This window comes from Platalea leucorodia (assembly GCF_965183815.1).
Source record: "Platalea leucorodia genome assembly, chromosome: 5".
Lineage (NCBI taxonomy): Eukaryota > Metazoa > Chordata > Aves > Pelecaniformes > Threskiornithidae > Platalea > Platalea leucorodia.
Genome location: NC_138827.1, coordinates 63,641,780 through 63,665,247, shown reverse-complemented (window position 1 = coordinate 63,665,247; position 23,468 = coordinate 63,641,780). Strand labels below are relative to the sequence as shown.

The window sequence follows — 23,468 nt, the reverse complement described above, 5'->3', positions numbered from 1 at the left end:
GGACTGTTCATCACCAGAGAGCATTCTCTGCCCAAGTATGTGGGACTACTTACTTTGTGCTACACAGACCTCTACAGAGTGCAGTTCCCTATGATTTTGATTAAGTACTGAACTGAAATGCAGTACATCTTTAAGCACGGGGGTAATTCCACTTAAGTAGTAGAGCTGAGACTATCAATTAGACAGTGTGCTTAAGAATGGCAAACTACAGACACCCAGATGCCAGATTATCTTTGACATTAATTAGGGAGAGATTTAGAGCTTACTTTCATTTTTTAATCCCACTGGTTTGCTGAAATACACAACTTCTGAGAGCTGAAGCATGTGGGATAGAACTAATTTCAAATGCCAAACACTTGTTGAGCTCCACCCAGCTCCAATCATGTTGTGGCATCCAAAGACTTTTTTTGCGTGCATGAAACAGATTTTTTTTTTTTTTTTGCATTTGCCTATCTATACCTAATCAGCAATCAATTGAGAATTCAAAGCTGTAGTATCTTCCTCCCTGTCCCCCAAACGGCAAAAGAAGAAGCAGCAAGATGCAAGAAAACAAAGTACTGAGTTCTAGCTATACGATCCCACTGAAAAGCCACAAAAGATGGGAGGGACTACCACCCCACACATTATACATTTGCCTTTAAATTACAGAAGCTAATTTGCAGCAGGATCTGCTGTTAGACCAAGAGAAGTAGCTGCAAAACCAGACTGGCTTGTCTGGTTTTTTCCAAGGCATATTTCAAATGCTTTCAAGTGAAGTCCAAAACCCCTTGCCCACTCAACAGTAAGGTTGTGGTCTTCTGATGCTTGTGTACCCCAAACGTAACGTGTATTCTGTATTCATGAGCAAAGGACAACACATTGTGAATATCAACTTATACTGAAGTTGTTGTGTATTAAACTTTTATGAAATTTACAGCGCGGTGAGTTTAAAGAGAAAAAGCACCTTTTGTTCTTCAGAAACTCCAACAAATGACAACCATAAATGCAAAGTGAGAAGTTCAGATTATATGGAATCAGAAGTGGGTTACCTGTTATCTCTCTCACTGTTTGGAAGATATTTAGTTTCTCTGGATTGATTGCGGCGATTGTGTGATACGGGTCCCTGAAAGATTAAAAGGATAAAATGTGATACTCTGAATAAAAAAAGATCAGGTTCTCAAAGCTATACCATGTAGAAACCAGTATTCAGGAGGTCAACATTTTGCTTTTAGGCAGCAAATGCTCCAGATTTCTTCAGACTGTTTCCAATTTCTTCAGACTGTTGTTCCTGCAGAACCTGTGTCTAACTTCTCCCAAGTCATCTTGAAGGAGAATAATGGTGCTTAGCATCTTTAAGGTTCAAATCATTAATGTTTTAGCAAATATTTATGCTCATGGAAAATTAAGGGATTCTAAACAACCATGGGTGACCTCCCTAAAGGAAAGATGAGTTTTCAACATTTTTTCCAGGAATACTAGCTCAAATAGTACAGGTGCGATACTGTACTACCAGGACTAACAAAACTGCTACTGAAATGAGTGACAAGCTATAAGCAAAACAAAACTAAGAGCTTGCCAGCAGTTCCTGCCACATGGCATAAAAAAGGTACACTTTTTCGAAGGTGTTGAATAGGGAACATCGAAAAGCACAGATCCTTCCCAAGCAAGTTTGTCACCTGAGAAATTAAATACCCCCAAACATTAAAATCTCAACATTAGATATGGTACAGTGTAAAAAGATGAAGCTGACCTTGATTTTAAGAGTGCCACCATTTAGTAAATAATTTGCCCCCCCTAATTTTAAAGGAGTAAGGACTCTCCAACTATTTAAGAAGCCGACTAGAAGCCTAATCCAAACAAAAATCCTTTACAAATTCAGGAAAAGAGTCTTCTGTATCACACTGTTATGGTATTTTGGTGTGTTTTCTGAGGGTAGGAAACATACTAAGTAAATGCAGAGCATGCATTTCCACCTCTCCTCCTTCTGATTTCCAAGAGACATCGTTCTTGGAAATGGAACACGCAGGTAATCAACCAGGCTGTCTTTGGGGACAGGCCTCACAAGTCTGTGTAGTGACAGACTGATGTGGTCACTTCTAACCTTCCTGGAGGCGACTCCAGGTTAGCAGCAACAAAATGAATTCTCGAACCTTAACATAAAGCCCAGTGGACCACGGAAGCATCATATACTCTTAATTTTAACAATTTGGGGCTCTCAGAAAACTAGAAAACAAGCTTTGACTACCTAACAGAAACACAGCATTGTGCTTTTACAAGGCATTACTATTAAAAAAGGAAAACCCTTGCCTGTACTAAACATGAGGTTGCTGAATTTCACCTCCAAATCCTAATAAAGTAGTCTTTAAAGATACAAACATACATTTAACCCCCTTAAGCAGCCAAATGTCTGATATGCTTTGTCAACATAGAAAACTGTAGAATAATGCAGTCATCTTCTACCATTCTTATTAGCAGAGCCAAGATTTTCCAGTGTAACAGGCACAGATGAATTTTACAGCTCCGAGAATGAGAGTTTCAGCTCATTGTGAAACTGAAGATGGACAGATAAAGGGAAGATAAAAAGCTGGTGAGCACTGAGGGCTTGTTGCTCCTGCTGCAAGTCGGGGGAAGAAGGAGGCAGCGTTTGCTGCTAGCTGGGGCTGTCCATCCTTAAACTACCGCTGTCTTTGATATATCCCACCCCTTCACAGGCAGCAACACAAGCAGAAGGCAGCTCGGCTTTTTAGCAGCCCAGCCAGGAGGAAACAGTAGAGGGAAGGCTGCATCTGACCTATACAGGTCCTACCCATTTTCCAGCCAATGCGTTTTCTGTCTCTGTCTCAGGCAGCAGATATGTATCCTCATGAAGATCACTTTATCCATACGCTTCAGCAAAGCGTTACCCTAGAAGAGCGGGTACTACTGAGTCACCAAAATTTAGGTCTACCTTCATCCCACTTAACTTCTGGACACTAATAAAAGCCAATTCATAATTATCTAATTTATATATAAACTATTACAAATAATTGTGCGTAAAAACAATTCATAATTATATATATAGTTTTTATATAAACTCTTACAAATTCACAAAGACTTGAAGTTCCAAGTACTCAGGAAAAGGAAAGACAGGCTACAGAATGACAGGATCATAAATATGACAGGATCAATTGTAATGGCACAGTTCCCAGTGAAAACAAACAAACAAAAAATCCACTCAGCATCTTTCACTGAAGTTATTCTCTGTCACTACAAAAAGCCTTTCAATTCCCAACAGAGCGCTAGGTTTTCAGTCCCTACAATCTGAAACACTGAAAATTCATACTTTTAAAAGCTGCAGTTCACTCTGAGTAACCGAATTTGTAACAGAAGTTAAGTAAAAGTTGGAGTGGAAATATGTGCTATTGTTGTTGCTCCATACTGTCCATTTATACAATCAACTACTTGTGTAGCTAGTGTCACTTTTTAAATTTTCTTTCTGTATGATTGATTTGCAAAATGTAACAGAAATTTTAAACAAAAAGCAGTTCCAGAAATATAAAGTTATTTTAATTAATTCTCAAATCTTCTTCTCTTCTTTTAATATGCACTACTGTAATTTATGCTGTGGAAAAATTTAGGGTTGCAGAACTCAAGTGTCCTCATACTTAAGACTTGTTGGAGTGAGTTCTCTTCATAAAGACAGAGACAAAGTGCTACACAGTTTCAATATTACACGTCCTAGGCTTATATTCTTCTATTAAAATAGAAGAAAATATTTTAACCCTCTGCTTTATAGTCCATAGTTTAGATATTTTTCAGATGAATATGGTTTTATTCAAGGTTTGTTTTGCTCCCTTTAATTTAGACAGATTTTTTAATAAGGCTCATCTCGTAGCTTTGCAGCTAATATAACTTTTGCAACAAAAGCAGTTCTAATACTCAAAATTATGTTTCATGTAATGCACTGGAATAATCCACACAAAATTGCTCATGTCCTCTAGCTGCTTTTTTGCATTTACTAGAGTACTTCCTGTCCTGTGAGATTTAATAGATTTATATCCAGCTTCTCGGTCGGTCATTTGGCCAGATCAGAAAGTGCCACGGCCTGAGCACTGACTCCTGTGTGACCTTCTCCAGGGTTTCAACAAGTTCAAAGCACCATTTCCTCAAACCACTTGAACCAAAGTCCTTCTTCTTCCCTGTGCTACATTAACCTTTCACACTGTACTCCCTGCTGGAGAGATGAGAAGACCAGCTACACAGTCAAAGCTCACATTTGCTGGCCTTGTGAGAATCACTGAGCTGCAGGGCCCCACTGAAGTGGATTTTCAACTGTCTTTCTCATGGCTGGAGTCAAGTCGCAGGTGAAGCATTACGACCAGTCACTATATCAAATCAAGGGAACAAGTTGTTTCTTTCCACCTCACCTAGTAGGGAGGTTTGAGCCAGGCAGTCTAGTGTCAATGACTTTATTATAATCTAAACATATCTGAATCTATAGAAAGATTAAAAAAAAAAAATCTGCTGGCACTACTTATGCCAGAATTCCATTTCAGATCAATCTGCAGACATTCAGTTAATCACATTTTCGCTATGCCATAAAGCTGCAAATATGGAGTTGGTTTGGGAACTGTATTTAAGATATCAAATTTTGACAACCAGTTGCAAGCAATGTTGAAAGCTCCCAGGAACGTAAAAAGCAAGTTAAAATTTGAAGCCTACGCAGCGGTAGAAGCAATTGAGTACTTTACACTGCTAATGTACCACAAAATATCTGCATACTTATTGCAACAAAGGGGCAAAAGGGTTTAATCTTATTTGTGCATTTTGAGGATTTTGCTCTTTTTAATAGGTCCAGAAATACCTCGAAGTGTCACATGTAATTCACCATGGCTGATTACAACATGAAGGCTTGAATTAATAAGAATATACAATCATATTTGTGTTCTCTCAATGACAGAAAGAATACAACGCAAGAAAGTGGCTAGTTGCATTGGACCTCACCTGACCATCAAAACAGGGTATGTCTGTCTTCCCTGGACACATCCCACCCTTGCAGCATTTGCACCATGCATTCACCTTTGCTACAACAGCAAACACAGTGCGCCCGATTATAAACAGCAAGGCACTACTCATCTGGCTGGTATATCTTCCTTTAGAAGAAGACATTGATGAGACTTTTAAATACTGGTTCTGTACCTCCACATCTTCAACCGTTACTAAGACTTATTCAATATACAGCCATATTTAAACCAAAATACTGGATTTAAATACCAGTGAGTTTTGTGTATCTCTGCAACTGAAACTTGAATACATACTTCAAAACTGATTGACAAGAGGGTAGCTTTTTTGCCTGTATATGCATTGACAGCCACCCAGGCTATGACAATTTATACTAGGTGAGCCACTCTCTCTGCATATTCTGCACATTAGACTGCTGGTCATACGAAATTTAAAACAAACTAATGGAAGGTAACTTCCCTTCTATTGTCTAATCAGCCGTTATTGTAAGCCAGTATCAAGGATCTCATAAAGTAACCAAAGATCACAGTTGTCTTTCCTCTTTCTAGTGTAAACAGTTCACCTTCATCATTTCTTTTCCTAGAGGTTGAATACTAAGAATCAAGGTAACAGTTTCCTTCATAATGGAAGGCAGAAAACTAATTTATCCTGGATCTGCTATTCTGTAAAAGAAGCCTGTGGCCATCATTAAGAGGTGGATGCAATTCATTTCAGCTGGCACCATGACATAACATCTTAACATTTTGTCACTTACCCATGAATCCCAGTAACAAGGAAGATAAGGTTGCCATTGATCTTGGTACAGTTTATGAACCTGTCAATGTTGCTGGAATCCACCGTCTGAGCTGACACTAAACTCCCTGTTCCAATGCCATCACATGCTGCCAAAACAAGGAGTTTGTGTAAAGAACTAGGAAAAACAATTACTGAATCAGAACATGCTGGCCTTCTAGACATGAGTCTTCATTTCTTTCAGAGATAAAGCAGCGATGAGGAATTAAAATGCCACCCTTTACTCATACTCCCGAAGAAGCATGTGCCAATTTAAAACAAACAACAAGCAAAAGTACCTGCCACTAAAGGACATCCTGGCACACAGGTTAAGGTATTTCACACTGGATCTAAAGGCAAGTATGAACCACACAAGATCCCACTCAAGCCAGCTACAAACAGATAATTGATAACTTTGCTCAGACTAGCCTTTGGGCCATGCCATTTATGCGTGCACTACTCACTGCAGAGATGGAGGGGTCTTAACACTGAGGTTAACAGTGTTAAAAGTTAAGTTAAGACCCATCTTAACACTTGAGGTCTTAACACTCAAGAGGTCCCCTTTGCTCTGGTAGATTTGTGAACTTAACCATTCACATGCCATGAGGTCCTTTAGAAAGGACGTATAATTCTTTAGTCATCATCCCAACAAATAAGTTACTGGGGCCTGGAGAAACTTTGGTACCCAGTGAGGAAACTTCTCTGGGTAGCTGTTCTATGTAACTTAGTTGCATTTTCTGGGACACATGATGCATACAGGAACAAATCCTTCATGACTTCCATCACATAACGTATCCTATCTCCCTAACTGGGCTCCTCTAATGGCAACTACCAGCAGTAGACCTGAACCTTTTAGAAACGTGATAACTTTCCTCCTCACAGAGTAAGGCTGAGCGCTTGACGGGAACACTACACATGCATAAAACTATCCAGCCAAAAAGTTACTTACTGCAGTTAGGTTAAAGGGCTGGGCATTGCCTTCACTTAGAATTCAGCATGTCAGTACCCTGCCTTGGAGGAGGGTATCTCTGTGTTTGTTTCAGCCACGTGGAGTGACTGTTGATTTACAGAGTTTTTCAGTAGCTTCATTGTGAATTCCCTTCCAGTTATGGCTTCCACTAGGACTGAAAAGTGGCATAGGCCCACATGGAAAAACTGATGGTGCTTTGCTCCTGAGACCTTCAGTCAGGGAGCAGAAATTCTCCCTAGTGGAGCTCAGGACAGCAAAGGAACCTATAGATTTCAGTCTTCTCAACAGTACTAACATTGAAAAACTTCTAGTCTATATTTTAGACACTTAGAAAGGAGGTAGAAGATTCTGGGAAAACAGAGATGTTTTTAAAAAACAGAGGAAATAAACGGTAAACCTAACATTGTATTGACAAGTATGAGACATACCATACACTGAAGCCAGGGCTTTAGTGTGGCCCCCTTTGGAATGACAAAGGGACAGCTCTAAAACTCCTCCAGAAAATACTTGTCATTAAAATAACATAATAAAGAATTCTTTCAGATTTCTCTAAAACCAACAGAGAAATCTCCTTCACTTTTATCTAATCAGAAGTAATTGGTTTGGTTATATTACCATTACAATTTAACAAATTTTCATTCTATTGTATATACTTAACACACAGCCTACTTAACTCAAAGTTTTGTGGATACCCAAAGGCTATTAATATTCTACAACATACTCGTGAAGGGTATTTCATGCCAAAATAACATCCTGCCCTGCTCTACTACAGTGTAGATCACATTCAAGAAAATTTATACTAAACTACGGCTTACCTTTAGGACAAATGTCAGTGCAGGGCTTGCACATCTTAATACCATTTTCTTCAACCTCCATCTTGGAGCTTGGACATGCACGGACACAAGAGCTGGAATCTACTACAAAGTTGTCTGAAGAGAAAAAGAAGATATTATCAGAAAGCAAACCACTGGACTAAATAATACTGGGACACATGTTTATGGACTCTATGCCAATACATGTTATTAATTACCTCAGCCCTTCCACATCGACATTAACATTTAATGTTCAGTGTTTTCAAAAGTGTAAAAGCATGCAAATGAGGCATGTTTTCGGAGACTTACGAAAAAATCTTTCATACATACACAAATATATACATCTGGGATAAAACACTACACAAGACAATGACAAGTATTTCAATTTTGCCTTGTAAAACAACTGCCAAAAGGGATATAGACTGATCGTACCTAATTGAAAGCTTAATAATGTCAAGAAAAAAGAAAAAAAAAAGGGGGAAAAAGTTGAATGAAGTATTTGGACAAAGAATCATATCCCTTAAGTAATGCACAGTATACCAGTTTTGCAAAAAAAATTATCTTGCTTCAAAAAACCCACTACTCTAATAGAGACAGAACTAAGCCTTGACAGTCACAGCCTCAGCCTACTGTCAATTTCAACTTCTCCACAGAGATTCAAAGTTTGGATTTTGCTTTGGGTTGAATTATGGTTCCACTTATTATAGATCACTCATCCTTCTTATACGTAATTTATGTATAAAATAATTAATGCACAACAGAACTGTAAACCTTGGTAGGAATGAAAAGGAGAGCAAGAATACTGTCTCCCTTATTTTTCTTTCTAACTAAAACAGCAATATCAAAGACTGTGTAAGTGATGATGCTCTAAATTCTTCTGTTACTTATCATCTGTCTGGCATCTCAGAAGCATGTGTTTTTTACATGCATGGGATTATTCCTTTTTTAACTCCCTCCTCCCCTCTAATTTTACTCTGGAGCTTTAAGACTGTATTGTTGTCAGTATTCCATGTTTTTTCCTCATTGGGACAGAACTGCTCAGAAAATATTTATGGTAACTTTCTGTCAAACAATCATTATTCCAAGTTAACAAAAGGGCATCAGTATCATGAAAGCATTTGGTGCCAGGTGGTACTCGTGGTGGACTGTTATTTTTCTGAAACAGAAATTTCTACTCTTTTACAATCCCACTAACTATTTTAACAGTTCATTCTGAAATTTACAAATGCTGATCTAAAGCATGAATGTAACAAGTGGTGGTCATGGAAACAGAAACCTAGTGAATTCCCTTTCTTTAAGAAAATCACTACAGTATAGGGTACTTGGAAAGTGTCAGCAACCCAGAATGTCACTATCTTTAGTTAACACAACTGAGTTATTACAGGCTGCAAGCACACGTGGAGTGATTTGAGATACTGCACTACGCACTTAGCTCTCATTCTCTCATTGCTTTGTAAGGCTCCTGAAATGCAACTCAACTTTACATCGCTGCAGGAAAAGGCAGCTAACACAACACTTACGTGGGCACTTTTTGACGCAAAAAGCCCCATAGGTGTACTTGGCATTGTGATTATGCTCCAGTTGGAAGGTGGTAGGATTGTATACAAAAGTCTGGGGGCACTGTGTGACACATGCACCACTATCATTGAAATTCATACAAGCCTGCAAAACAAGGGAGAAAAAAAATATTAAATTAAATCATATAGCTGCTTTTCATTTTCTTTAGTTTAAAATACAGTCTTGATTTTTCAGACTTGCTGCAACAGTGAGGAATGTGATATATAGTTTTCTAACCTTCATTTTGGCTACTTAAGATTTCTTGCTAGGATCTTGGCGAATACATGACATATAAAAGGGGGCTCACTGAGCCCCCTTAATTTGAAATACAGTTGACTGTTACAGCACTTCCTACAAAGCATAACAACACTGTACTTTGTTTCATAACTATTGTTACTACTAGCAATCAACTAATTCACAGCTCGATAGGGCATTCTAAAACTGCCAAGAGTGAAGAGCTATTTATCATAGTCAGTCCAAACAAATGCTAATTACTTTTTCAGAGGTCCACCCTTTCGATTTCTTACAGCATGAGTCCAACATCCAGCTGAAAACTGAAATTCCCAATTAGAAAGCAAGAGGGGTAAGAACTCTTTTAAGCTAGCACAGGAGGGGGTCATTTCCCTAAGTGGCAAGTTTAACAAGGTCAGTTGCTTCACACACTAAGAAAATGGGACTCTGTATCACTTAGCATTCAAGCTCAGCCACCCACAGCTGACAGAGGACAGGGCCCTGACAAATGAAGAGGCAAGTGTGTGGATGAAGAAAGTAATGGTATGCACAGAAAATAATTGACCGTGCAAGGCTGGTAATTAGAAAAACCCCAACAATTCTGACATTCCTTACCACCACATATCTTGTCTATGGTTTTAACCACAGCTTATAAAAAACTGTTGGAGTAATATTCACAAAGCATACTGTAAATGTCAAATTTCATATAAATACGAAAGCTGTAGCCTGGCTTGGATCCCTCTAGCAGTTTAAGCAACTACTGCTACTGGATTCTGCTTCCCCACTAACCTGTCTTCCAGAAGCCAGGCTGCTTTATAAGTTTTAGTCTAGGGATGAATCCTTCTGGTCCTTTTCCAGGTTGTAAAAAATACAGATGGTTTTGAATCTTTAAAGAGTCAACAAGTGTACCAACATGTGTGTCGTGTCCCCTCCCCTCCAGGGCTGGGACTGAGAGAAAAGCGAAAAAGATTCCTCTGTTCTCCTGCTTTTCCTAACAGTCCTTATCTCCATTCACATCAGCACCAGCAGGACTGAGGGAGGTTACTTGTCATGCCAGAAGACTGCAGAAGGGAGAGGCTAATAATGTAACCAAGGGAAAAGGACAAAATCTGCTGCTGAAAGGGACAAACAGGGAGTTCCAGGATGAAGGCACTGTCCTATACAGAGCATGAGCGAAGACAACCTGCTGACCCTGTCTTTTCTGGTTCTTTAAAATGCTTATTACCAAAACTGATGGTTTCTTACAGAACCTTTTTTTTTTTTTTTTTTAATTACAAAGATAAATACAGTCAGTTTCTTCTTTACTAAGAACTGGATGGGAACGCTGCCCTACCAATACGGTTATGTCACTTTTCTGGTTCCATTGGGCACTCAACCAGGCCCTCCTGTGCATTTCAAGTTTTAGATCCAGTTTGGTTTTGAATGCAGGATAAGAACATCCCTAAAACTTTGTTTTAGCATGTTTGCTTGCAGTTATGTCAGATGATGATTATTGCTTTGCTTTTAGAACTGAATATGCAAATGGTTGTATGGCAGCATATGGAAGAAGATGGATGAATTTTATCGAGAAATATTAAAACCATATTTAAACAAGATGTTGTTGCAAGCTGCCATATATGCTAAAGGATTTGTAATGCTTCATGAACTGTACTTTTGCTTATTAATAAATACTAATTTGGTTTGTTTCCTCAACACATTTTTTACATCTGCTGTTGACTTAAGAGGTACTCTATCAAGTACATGACAATCCTCTCATAACCGTTTAGCAAATTCATAAAGTAAAGCACACCAATACCCTTCGGAGAGATGGCACTTCTCAGGAAAAGCTCATCTAGAAGATCTGGGAACTTTTAATTTATGACTATAATGCTTTGTATACATTTGTAATTGCTTCGCTAATATATACAAACTTCTAGCATTTGGTGCTAAATGCTGCTAATTTGTGAATGAAAGCACACGAAAATACACAGGGAAAAAACAAAGTTCTGTATCTCAGCTGAAAGCTAAGCACAGTTGTCTATAGCCTAAAGGGTTACACTTTTCACCTAGTGTGTACTAAGCAAGTAATGACTAGTCCCGGAAATTGCCAGACCCCTGCTGAATTTCTTTTACATTGCTCTTGGGCCAGGAGTGAATGAGAATAAAGCCTTGGGTGCTTCTCTGCTGGATCAGAACAAACATGCTAGTTGACTTTTAGCATACATATTTCCATAACTGCCACAATTCAGAAAGTCTAACTCATTTTCTTTCAGGCTGCAGTACTACAGAACTTATGCTGCAAATAACTTGTCCTTAACCTTTGAAAACGGACACACCTCAACACATCAGCTTTGAGGACGTTCCTCAACAGTCATATAGGAACAATAACTGCATTTTTCATCTTTCCTTTACCTATTCAGGTTGTACATGACATGGGAAAGAATGTTATTTTCCCATCTCTCTAGTCCAAAGCCAACACAGAACTTCCAGTGAGCGCTGGATCAGGTGTACCATGTGTGCTCAGTATCCACTTGTGCAAAGCCCCAGCCACAAAGAACAGCTTTAGTAAAACCTGTTAGCAGTTAAGTCAGGCCATCACTGCATTTCATCAGCAGCAAGATAGCATTTAGAAGGTGTTTTTGAAGCACACCACCTATGCTATCAAACAATACCTGAACAGTGGTCAAGTTTCAGGTCCAGCCAGGAAAAGATTCATTTTTGCCAGTTCATTATGATCCACTTGCCTACACTATCAAAACATTTGCAGTTTTCCATACCATAAGATCCCTCCTCCCAATCCTATGTGGCAGATTTTAAGAGGAGCCTATCCAACTTCGTAGATATTTGTTTCTTCATTCACTTGGGTACCTTTGAAAATCCACCTCTCTGTGCATGTTGTAGTTCTAGGCTTCTTTAGGCCTATGTTTGCTTCCCCTGAAAATATTAGCAAATCTTGTCTCTACAACCCAAGTGTGATGAGCTACACATTTTCTGAGATGAGTGCTGGGTTCTGAAGCTGCTTACACTATTATTAATAAGGCACTACAAACAAGCAAATTTATCTAAAGGCCTGTATGTTCAGATGGTCTATTTTTTAAGGAAAAAGTTAGCCTTTTGCTCTTTTAATCTTAAGCACACGTAGTAGCATGCATTTGAGTATTTTGGAAACCACTTTCCTTCTATCTCCAATAAGAAGCATGCCCAGTAAAAAAAGCTGAATTTAAATCAAGTCTGGCAGTAATAGGGAACACCTTTCACAGAGAAGCTAAATTGTATTCTTGACTTTCAAATAAAAAGCACACAGAGCAGTAATAAAAGCCATGCTCAAATGCAATGATAAATACTTCTAAAAATTCCCTATCACCTCTAAAAGTTAATTTTAGAAAAGCAAAAGATAAAAATCACAGAGATTAACATATTAATGGTTCCCAATTGGTATTTACAAATCTCATAAATCTGTTAATGGGTAATATTAAGTAGATAAGTGATGTTAATATAATGTGAAAAATATTAAATGCTAAAATTTGCAGTCTAAACCTGGGAGTGTGCATGCAATACATTAAAAGGGACAAAATTGTGAATTTCATGGATTAAAGCATTGAGAATTTGCAGTGTGACTGCCAGGAACTAAAAAAATGAGAAGTCTCACACATACAAAGCAATCAGTGTCTTTAGGTCCGGAACAGCCTCCAGCACATTCCCGGTGGCAGCAGTCGCTGACGTAGGGCCCATAGCACCGTCCATCACACTGCTCTGCACACACTGTCTTCGTTACTAGGAGGAGGCAAGAAAAATTATCATGTCAGAATCAGAACTAAGGAGAGAGCTCTTCAACTGCGCACTGAGGAAAACAACAAACCAAACAGCATACTGAAAAAACCCTCAAGTTTTAAGGTAATTGCTTCAATGGCACTGGCCACTCATATCCTCCACAATACCTTCACAATACCCTCTTTAGAACATATATGTTGCTCGAGGACTGCAGAGGAAGAATTTTCAAAGTGTTTGCTCTTACCCTTGGAAATTTAGGTGGAATATTATTTTCAAATTATTAGGTTTTGTAAACAGCTGATGGAAGGATACGATAAAAACAAAACCAAAAAAAAACCCCCAAAAAACCCCAAAAACCAAAACCACAAAATAACAGAAGAGCCCACCAGTTGCATGTGAGTTTTCCCTCATGAAAAACAGCAACACTGAGTAAATGAGTGAAATTGAGAGTGAGGCCAGCGATCTTGGTACCAAATGCTGTTCTTGATGGCAACGAATTTGACAAATAGGCAATAAGATAACAGAACAGAATACAACCTGCAGATGGGAACACATTTGGAAACACCACTTACCTTTTCTAAACAACACAATCCAGCCTTCATTCACAGGGAAACAACTATATTCTACCAACTGGAAAGCAGTGATTTCAGTGGTACCACACTACTGTACCTTTCTCTAGTGCAAAGAATGGTCAACAAGTGGAACATCTTCCTCCTCTCATTCGGCTATACCCTCTATCTTTATTTTATGGAAAAAGAAATCAGTATTATCTGCAGGACTATACCAACCACTGCCTACAGAATGTCAGGAAGCTGTGCTGTCAGCTGTCTTTTGGTAAAAGCAGGGATGTTACGCTTGTGTAATTAACCCTGACCATTTATTTTGTTAAAAGCATTTGATTACTTCTTTATGGAAAACACTTTTCAAGAAGCCAGACAATGCAAAATTCCATCCAACTTTCTGCTCGATTCTCCTATTTGCTGTATTGCTAACTCCTTTATAAGTACTTTCTAATCCAAATTCCCTCTACTACTTGCCAGAAATACTTACGGTAATGCCAAAGCTTCTTGATATACACAATATTTATTTAGGACATAAAAATGTAAATAACCAAAGAGAAGTCATCATTGATAATCTACGGAATAAAGCAACGCACTTTTAGAGTAATACCAGAGGCAAACCCCCAGACAGAAAACACTTTCATGCCTTATGCAATCTGACTTAAGGGAAATTTCTGTAAATGCACTTGCCGTCAACACTGCTAGAGAAACAGATTAAAAGGATTTGTTTGTTTAAGTAACAGTATTCATAAACATTAGGACAGAGATATGAAATAGTGGCATATGTTAAGCAAAACACACATGTTGCAGTATGCCACCACCACACCATTAACTGATAGGGACAGAGTCTCATCTCATGAAAATTAATGAAGACCTCATTTCATCAGTGACTGTGTATTGTTTTCTCCCAGTTCAGAAATTAGTCCATAGCGCCTTGATTTGCACTGGACCGGGCACTATCTGCTTTGACCTCAAAGGGAGACGAGGCCCAGATTTATCCTGACTTTACGGAAGACCCTATGGGCCAGAGGCTCCCCCTCTGCCATCAGTGGAGAGGCACAGAAGCAGAGGACATTCATTTCATTCCATCCCATGACCCAAATCCTCTGTGTTGCTCCTCAGACAAAGAGTTGACCCCCAAGCTGAGGGGGCACGATCCAAATGCTCTGCCTCCCTTTTACGCAGTGACCATTCATGACCATGCGTACCTCGCTTTTTAAAATGACCGCTCCCCTGCCACCACCACCATCACTGCTGCCAGTGGCAGGGCAGGGCCCAAGGCCATGCACTGAACCACTCCTCATGGCAGCAGCGCGGGGGGCACTAAAATGGCTGCCCTCCCCACTGCACATGCTCAGTGCCCCCTTCTAGAAGGTTCTGCAGGCAGAGGGTGCAGTGTCTGGGTTCCCCTCACCAGCACCACCCCACCTATCAAAAATTACAGTGCACCAGCATCATATTTCTTTTTTTTCTTTTCCTCTCTTTCCTCTCTTTTTTTTTTTAAATTGCACTAGACACAGAGAGCCTAGGAGCCAAATTTCAGGCAGATACAATCAACACTGTTATCACAGGAAAAGAGAAGAGGACATGATACCACACCATAGCCACTCACCGGCAGGATGCTATTAAAAAGCATTCCTTGCTGTTGCTCCGCAGTAATTTAACATTTTGCTTAAACCTGGGAAGTTTTGATGTAAAGCTCCTCTGTGTAGACAATTAGTATGAGCCACCTAATTAACTCAATTATAATTTACCTCAGTGCCAGCTGCTGTTGGGAGCAGGTCAAGATGTCCACCATCACCATATAACTACTGTATCCCCATGGAGGAGGTTTCCTGGCAGACTTTTAGAAGGGCAAAAAGGCCAAGGCCCAGCAGCATGCCCCATACCATCAGCTGCAAGAAGTACTGGGAATCCTCCACAGCTGCCTCCCCAAAAACAAGCCCCGAGGAGGTGAATCCCCTGCCTCGAGGGGAGGAGGGACCTGCCTCTCCCATGCCTGGTGTCCGTGCCCACAAACCACACTGACCATCCATGGACTTATTTAGAAAAGGCACGGTCGTCTTGTCAACTCACAAGCTATTACTTTTAGTGAGACAAGATCTGTATTTGCAGGATTACACACTTCTTTCAAGCTGAGCTGCAGATAATAGTGCTTCCCTAGGCTGTGTAGCTTAAACAGCGGTGGGGAAACGAGCTCCAACAACAGCAATGGATTTAAGCAATTTACTGACATCTTTTCAGCTGTTTTCACACTATTAGGCTAGGACAAAATCATCTAAATTATTCACCCTCCTCTAGAGCCACACAGTAAGGCTTGTGCAATGTATAAAGTTACAGATATGGTAATTTTTTTTTTTAAATTCCCTAAATTTTAAAGAGACTACAACAATTTATTCCAGAGTACGTTTCCTGTTTATAACAAGCAAGAGCACCCCCCGCACCAGGGCTGGCCTGGAGGGATACGGCCCCCTTTTCAGCACAATGCTTAAACAGAATGCCTTCAAAAAGCATATTCTGCTTTCGATTAGGCACCGGCTCAATGAGGGCCTCTACCATGCTGTTCAGGATAGGGATCATTTTGAGTTTTCCTGAAGACTACGAAGTTATGAAGTGGTTTGCAAAATTTACAATAACAGCAAAGGTTTGTCACTATTCTTCCCTAATTGTTTATTTTGCTGGGAAAGCAAACAATGCCAACAGAAATGCCAACATTTAATTCTAGGAAAAGGCCACAACATACCATTTCTCTCTTCTGGTTCATTGCATGCTGTATTTGCATTATAACTGCTATTGAAGGTCCAGCTCTGAGGAGGACCTGTCAGGTATCTTCAGTGGCTCCACACACCAAGACAGAAAAGAGCTTAGCGGGCTCTGAATATTTTTAAGGACTCATATTCAAGACAGTTTGCAACGAAGGGTTTTCCCCAAAGCAAAACAAACACAAGGCAATACTATCTATTGTTTGAAGTCCCGAAACAATCTGATTGTTCAGATTCTAATAAACATAACACAACAGTTCAGCTTCCTGCAATCATTATCATGGGGTAACCCTATAGAAAATGTACATAGCTGCACTCGTTTAAAAAGACAGAAAGCTTTTTCCTCAAAACTTTCCTCCGAATGCAATCAAATGATTTTATAGCTGTGACTCAAGACCTATCCAAAAGAGTGAAATGTAAAGGTAAATATTACCCAAAATATCAAACTATATGTTCAGGCTGATGAATGTTGGTGGGTGGCTCCTAGAGGGGACACGTGGCCTGAGGCGGTGCTGAGAATGGGGACAGATGGTAGGGAACTGGGCAGCTGCGAACAGGCAGCATCAACGCAGAGCAACCCTGCTGCAAGCTGAGAGAGAAGAGCGGAGCGATATCGACCTCCTCCTCCTGCTACCTAGTGTGGAGACTGTTCACAGGGGAGCTGGTGGACAGGGGTGATCAGGAGCCCTCGCATCACGTCCTTCTTGCAGCCCAGACACACACGTGAGATCCAGGAGTGCTGGGCTGGCACCCCAGAAGAATTTTAGGTGCCAGATACTCATTTCTTCACCCAACGTAACTGTGAAGAGACACTTGACCAATCACAGCTGAGGCCCCAAGTTTTGAACCAGACTTTTGAGGGTCAGCACAACTACCTGCCCTGATGCCTACTGACCCTTTGTGGGATCCTAAGAAATCTGAGCATTCGGCTGCACAGAACTGTCACAGTTGGGGCCAGGACAGCCAAGGACAGGGGCAAACACCAAGGTCTTGAAAAAATGTGCCATGTGCTGGGACAGGTTTCTGGGGGAGTGCAGAACACTGACTGTCAATCTCTACTAGTATTTCACTGCGATATAGCAATAAGCTCTGTTCGGGATGGGGTGGAATGGGCACTTCATATATGTGTGCAATTAATCAGTCTCTCTTATTGTTTCCCTTAATCTTTAATTATGCCAGGGCACTATAAATCTATGAAGGAAAAAATGGGAAGTAACCGAAATCAATGAAAAAGTCTTATGAACATGCAAAGTTATTAAAGAAATACAAGGATTTTAATTAAAGATGCTGGCTCCAAGCAAAAATGCTGGGTTACCCTGATTGATCTCAGCTGCTGGTTCAGCTCTTTCTGTCTCCCCACCAGGCTCCCGCTTGCCTTTTGCTGCTCTAATTGGGTACTTATTGCATCGGCACCTTCTTTCTTTCAGCAACACCAGCTGCACAAAGACTGTATAAATACAATTATGCTCAGGCCAAACTCCTGTATGCATACACAGTCATGGAGCATTTTACATTTGCTGAATATTTATGTTTTGTGTTTGATTTAAAGGCTATTTGCCTTTTTTGCATTCCCTTAGTTGGGACTATATTTTAATTTAGATTTTTCTCTTTTGCTTCAGTTACATTCCTCTAGGACAAAGTGCATAATCCGTCATTTTAATAAAATAATGTATTCAATTTGTAAAAGTTTCAATTTCTTTTCATATGAAAAGTAAAAAAACCCCAAACTCTTAATAGATATCAACAGCAAAAATAGTAACAGCCTAAACATAGATTTTCAAATTTGATTAGTAACTTCCAAAAGCATTTGTTCTTATGGTATTTTAAAGTTATTTATATTCTATACAAAATAGATTCTTTTTTAAAAGTATTTCCATATTAGCCTTTCCTGACACTGAAACAAAGAATACCATCTAGCTTTCAGATGTTCAATATTAATATTTACTAATATTTTAATTATAAAAGAAAAATGGATTGTTAATTGCATAAAACAGTACCCTGAAATTACATCTTCTCTACCTCCTAATAGAACAGCTTATTTTAAATTTCCTATTAATTGTCTTCTTAAATACGTAAATTTTCTTGTCACATTTAGAGAGACATTAGAACAGAGTTAGATGCAGGTGGTGTTTCAGATAGAAGTACAGAGAGACATTGCTGGAAGGCAACATAAGAAGCAGCTAGGTAGATGATATTCATGCAAAAAACAAAAGGATTTTGATTTTTTTCCCTATGTAATTTGAAATGAAAGACACGGATTAAGATCTTTCATTTTTTTATCCTTTCCTAGCAAAATAATTTAAATCTTATCTTGGGAGGGGGGCTTATTAGAATTTTTTGCTTCAGTGACTCCATTAAAAAAAATGAAATTATTAAAATGCAGACGTGCCTCTGAGTTGTTTCTAGGAACAAAATAGTTTGACACTGGGATGTAGTACTGCTGAAGTGTTTTCCTACATGCGTTTGAAAGACGCACATCCCCAAGGTGACCAGGTTAAGGTATACGCTATGTTTGCGATACCATTCATCCTATCTCCGGCTTGTATCTAAGAATAACATTTACGAGCTTGAAAGCCAGGCATGTTTTTTAAAGTCAGAAATGAAGGCAGCAAAAGCACAGCACCACTTGCATTTTTATGTTTGCAGTCCCTACTCATATTCTTGGCTTCAAACAGTTTGCAGAAAACCACACTTTGAGAAAGTGCAATGAAGAAATGCCTGTTGCCAGCCTAATATTCCGTCTTTTCCTCAAATCCTGCTGTTTACCCAAGGTGCAGCGAGGTCAGGGAGGCAAGGAGAAAGTATACGATATAAAACTAACTCCTGTCCCTGACAATCAGAGGCTGCAGTGTATGCTTGAAGGTAAAAGGCTGTAGAGTAGCTATTTCAAATTAGAAATATGTGATCTGTGTATCTCCCTGGAACTTAGATGGCATATGTCTCTTCATAGTTTATTATTTTAAATCCATGGTTGTGTAGCCTGTCCCCACTGTTTGGATTTGAGAGGGCAGTCACTGTGAAGACAGAGATAGCTGTCACTCCTGGAGCAAACCTACCATGCAGCTCTGCTAAGCTTCTGGCTTCACAATACTACAGATAAGTTTTTCTCTCTCTGGTATTACTACATTAATCCACCAAATCGGTTCACTTATCTGAAAGCACTGCTTTGTAGAGGTTGAGACCATGGGAGCTGATCCTGCCACGTGGACTTCTGCAGCCACACAGAGTCCAGATGGACTTTCCAACTTCCCATGAGGCTGGAGCTTCTGCTTGGCAGAGCCAAGGCCTGAGCCAGGATAATATCGTCCTTATATAAAGTAACTGTCAATGTTTTACAGTATTCTTGGATAAGCTAACCACTTAAGGCCTGAATAAGTCTACTCAAGTTTGGATGAATTACCCAGGTTCTTACAGAATTACTGGTTTTAACAGACAAACAGACCTCTCATTAGGACAAAGAATGAGCATTAATTAATTCTAACCATGATACAAAGTAATTTGGTCAGCTACGGTTTAAGTCCCTTGCCATTATCTACTTCAGCACGTAACCTTGATGTAAGGAAGCTTTCTGAACACTGACTTCTTTGGGGCTTTCATAAAGACACCCAGCAAAGGAAGGAGATGTACTAGCTTGATTCAGACAAAGAAGAATCTGCTTAGCCTCACTGTACCTGGTTCGTTACACAGCTATCCCTACAACCTGTCCTAAAGCATTTTTAATCACACCTGCAGATAAAGCTCAATATGAAACAGTAATATAAGAACATGTTAACTCTAGCAGAGCTGTAACTGTCATCAGCTTTGCCAGGAACATCAGTTGATGCTCCTGAAAGAAAAGCAGCGCCCCGAAGGGTGGCAGAGCCTCTGCCAGCACGCAGCTCTGTTGTCTGTGCCCCTCGCTTTGCCACGGACAGGAGGTTAGCTTGGATTTCCTGCTCGTGCTCACTCGTAAAACGTTCATGTCAAGCTGTCTGCCATTTCTAATTTCCTCTTATCTCTTGCTCCAAGTAGTCAAAAAAAAAAAAAAAAAAAAAGGCATAGTTGCACTGTTCCTAATATTTCCAACAAAAAAGGCAGATGACATTGGGCTATCATCACTTGAGAGAGTAGGTTGGTGTGCTCGCTTGATAGCGGTTAATTTGTCACAATCCCTTCCTCCTATCTACAACTCAGCCAAGGAAACAACCACAAGCTAGAGCAGTGCTCTCTGGGGGAGATATCAGCAACCTTTCATTTCCTAGGAAGAGTGACTCCAGTAAACACAACCAATTTCCACCCTCCTAAATTTCAAAGAAAGGAAATGTAAAGGATAGCTCTATTCCCATGGCGGGGGGGGGGGGCAGGGAGTGGGGGTGGGTGGAACTTGTAGGAAAAGACAGCTCTCAATTTTCTCCTCTTTTATATTTGCTAATATTGTGACTGCACCTCTAGCTCTTCAGTGCCTATCTGAAGGAGCTGAAAGCACACAAGGAAGAAACTCTCTCAGTCTAGTTCTTTTCTATTCATTTTAATGCTCTCTAGATTCAAGAGGACAGACAGACATTGTGAACAACCCTTCACTTACTACTTCCTTCACAAAAAAACTTTTATTCTCTCTTTCAGTACAACTCAAATACATTCTGAAGTTATTATAAAGAGAACAATTCTGCAAGATAACTAATATTCCCAGGCTCTCATTGAAATTAACAGAGTATTTTGGCATTAGGAACCTTGCAGTGTCAGGCCGTCACTGAAGATTTCCAAATCTGCCTTGTAGTTCTTTCCGTTCCTGCAGTATTCATTTCAGTGTACTCCAAAATAACCATCAATATTCTCAGGAGCCACGCTCCATGTTGCCGCCAAGAAGTGAAAAGAAAATTCAAGTTAACTTAAGCATTTTTAGAAAGCACAAGGGAGGAAAGAAAAACATAAATTCACATGGGTGGAATAAAAGCAGATCATCCATCGGTACAAACATATGGAAAAAAAATTCAAATATTTTAGAATTATACCAAAACCAGAATTTATAGTATCCCTTTGCAATTAAAAAAAAGTAGGATCCCCATTACATCATTTTTCAGTCCTTTGTTTCTCAGAGTCTTGCATACTTACAGGTCTGGCAGTGATTCTCTGTGGGTCCCCAGCATCGGCCTGTACAGGACTTGTGGCATCGGCCACCTGCAGGAGAGACAGAAAGAGAGACAGATTAGAAATGTGGCTTCCTTTCGTTTCTTCAACATCCAGCAACTGCTGAAGAGGAGGGTCCATCTTGTCTTTGGAAGTTTTTTATGCTTTACCAAGGTTGAAAGAGTGCCTGTAAAAAAGGCTCAGATAAATAGCCAGAATTGGTGTCAAACATGTATGAAATATGGCTACTTAACTAAGTGCTTTATAGCCTACATACCTCTCTGCTATGTGTAATGACTGGGACATTTTAAAACAAAAGATGAACAAGTCCGGAGGACTGAGGGACAATTTCATCACTGAGTGCTATTATTATTGCTCTCTATGTCCTATGTAAGACCCACTCATTCCTTCACAGGAGATGGCTGTGCTAGAGAGGATTTGCTCTTGCTCTCTCTCATCTGAACAATGGGGCGATACACTCAATGCCTTCGATTAAAAGCCACCCCTCACCCCCAAACATTTGCATAGTCTTCATGTCCAATATCATGGTAAAGGAAACGTGCTCTGTGCAACCACTTAACCCCAGTGACAGCTAAGCTCACAGGACCTGTCCTTTTCTGGCTGCTGGTCCTCTAGTTGCCTGTGGTTGTGCTTCTGAAGGAACCTCATGTTTCTTCAGAACCTAGAGGTGATGCTCTGCATTGCCCTTCCACATGCTGACAAGTTTAGTCCCTCAAGAAAAGGAACCGTAGGTGCTTTCATTGTAAAATACAGATGGAGGAGGAAGAGTTAGCAATGGTAGCGTTTATAAACTACCTAGTAACTAGTGACTGAAACCCACTTGGACTGAAGAGGGAGTTAAGTTCACATTTCCATTTCATGGCTAAATGCTGACTACTGTGCGAGGAAATGGAAAGCAGACAGAAGAAATGGTACATTCTCCTCTGGCTGCATCTTACGTTATTTGAGAAAATACTTGGACAGTCCCGCACCAGTCCTGACTGCAAGTGAATGGAGACCTCATTCCGCAGCTCCCATCCAGACGTGGCCAGAGCTCAGTTACACTCCTGCTCTTAGCGTTTCTGCCTCCTGAATGCTGAATGCGCCCCGAGCACACACGGAGAGCCTGCCTTACTGCACCCTGAGCCCCAGCTGCTAAAACCCTCGCGTGGCAGTGCCTGAGGTGTAGGCAGCCAAGCCCTTTACACCCAGCCAGAGCTGAAGGGCTGAACTGAGAAACCCAACATAAGCATTGTTGAAGACCATGCGCAGTCCTTATCGTAGCTCTTTTGACCACAGGAACCTAACCTCGTCTTTGATTAAACTTTTATTCATCACTGAATACTGCTGAGATTCTATTAAGCGAATTTCCCCTTTGAACCTGATCCAGAAGCTTACCTTTCAATCCTGTATTCACAGCAGCTGCTGTTAACATTTCTCCATTACACTAAATCAAATACTTCCCACATGCCCTGATGGGAGATTGCATGGGAGAAAATGCAAAATGTCTCTCAGCAAAGGTTGGATCACCCCAAAAGAAAACACTGTTCTTCTGCTAGCAGTGTGCTTATACCTACAAGACGTTATAGAGTTGAGCAAACCCACTGTGATAGTTGTGTAAAGTCGGACTTTCTGTTGCTACTTTTTCAAAGCTAGTGTTCTTCCCTCAGCACTCACACAGCCTTCATGGTGCTATTGATGATGTTGTATGGTAATTACCACACTGTATGCCAACTACCTTGTTAAAACTACCAACTCCTTGCTGCATTCATGTTCATTTAAAGCAATTATACTTGGGAAACGTTGCTGCTGACATCACCAGCACATAATTTGCTGTCACATTCTGCCATCTGTTTATTTAGATCACAAATGTACTATAACTACACAATGCAAACTCATTCTGGCTGACAGGGAGGGGACTCCATCTGGCATGAATAATGCAACTTTAATCAGTAATAACGATTATTAT

At 40.1% G+C, this 23,468-nt stretch overlaps 1 protein-coding gene across 1 annotated transcript in view; it reads right to left on the bottom strand.

The window, feature by feature from the left end:
* The window catches only part of ERBB4 (erb-b2 receptor tyrosine kinase 4), a gene marked incomplete at both ends in the record, with an annotated part of 639,842 nt that overhangs the window by 172,725 nt on the left and 443,649 nt on the right, over positions 1–23,468 (bottom strand). Inside the window, 6 exons of the mRNA XM_082312566.1 lie at positions 1,029–1,102; positions 5,735–5,861; positions 7,537–7,650; positions 9,054–9,195; positions 12,956–13,074; positions 21,485–21,550. Of these exons, the coding sequence (XP_082168692.1) occupies positions 1,029–1,102; positions 5,735–5,861; positions 7,537–7,650; positions 9,054–9,195; positions 12,956–13,074; positions 21,485–21,550 (642 nt within the window). The remainder of the gene's footprint in view (positions 1–1,028; positions 1,103–5,734; positions 5,862–7,536; positions 7,651–9,053; positions 9,196–12,955; positions 13,075–21,484; positions 21,551–23,468) is intronic.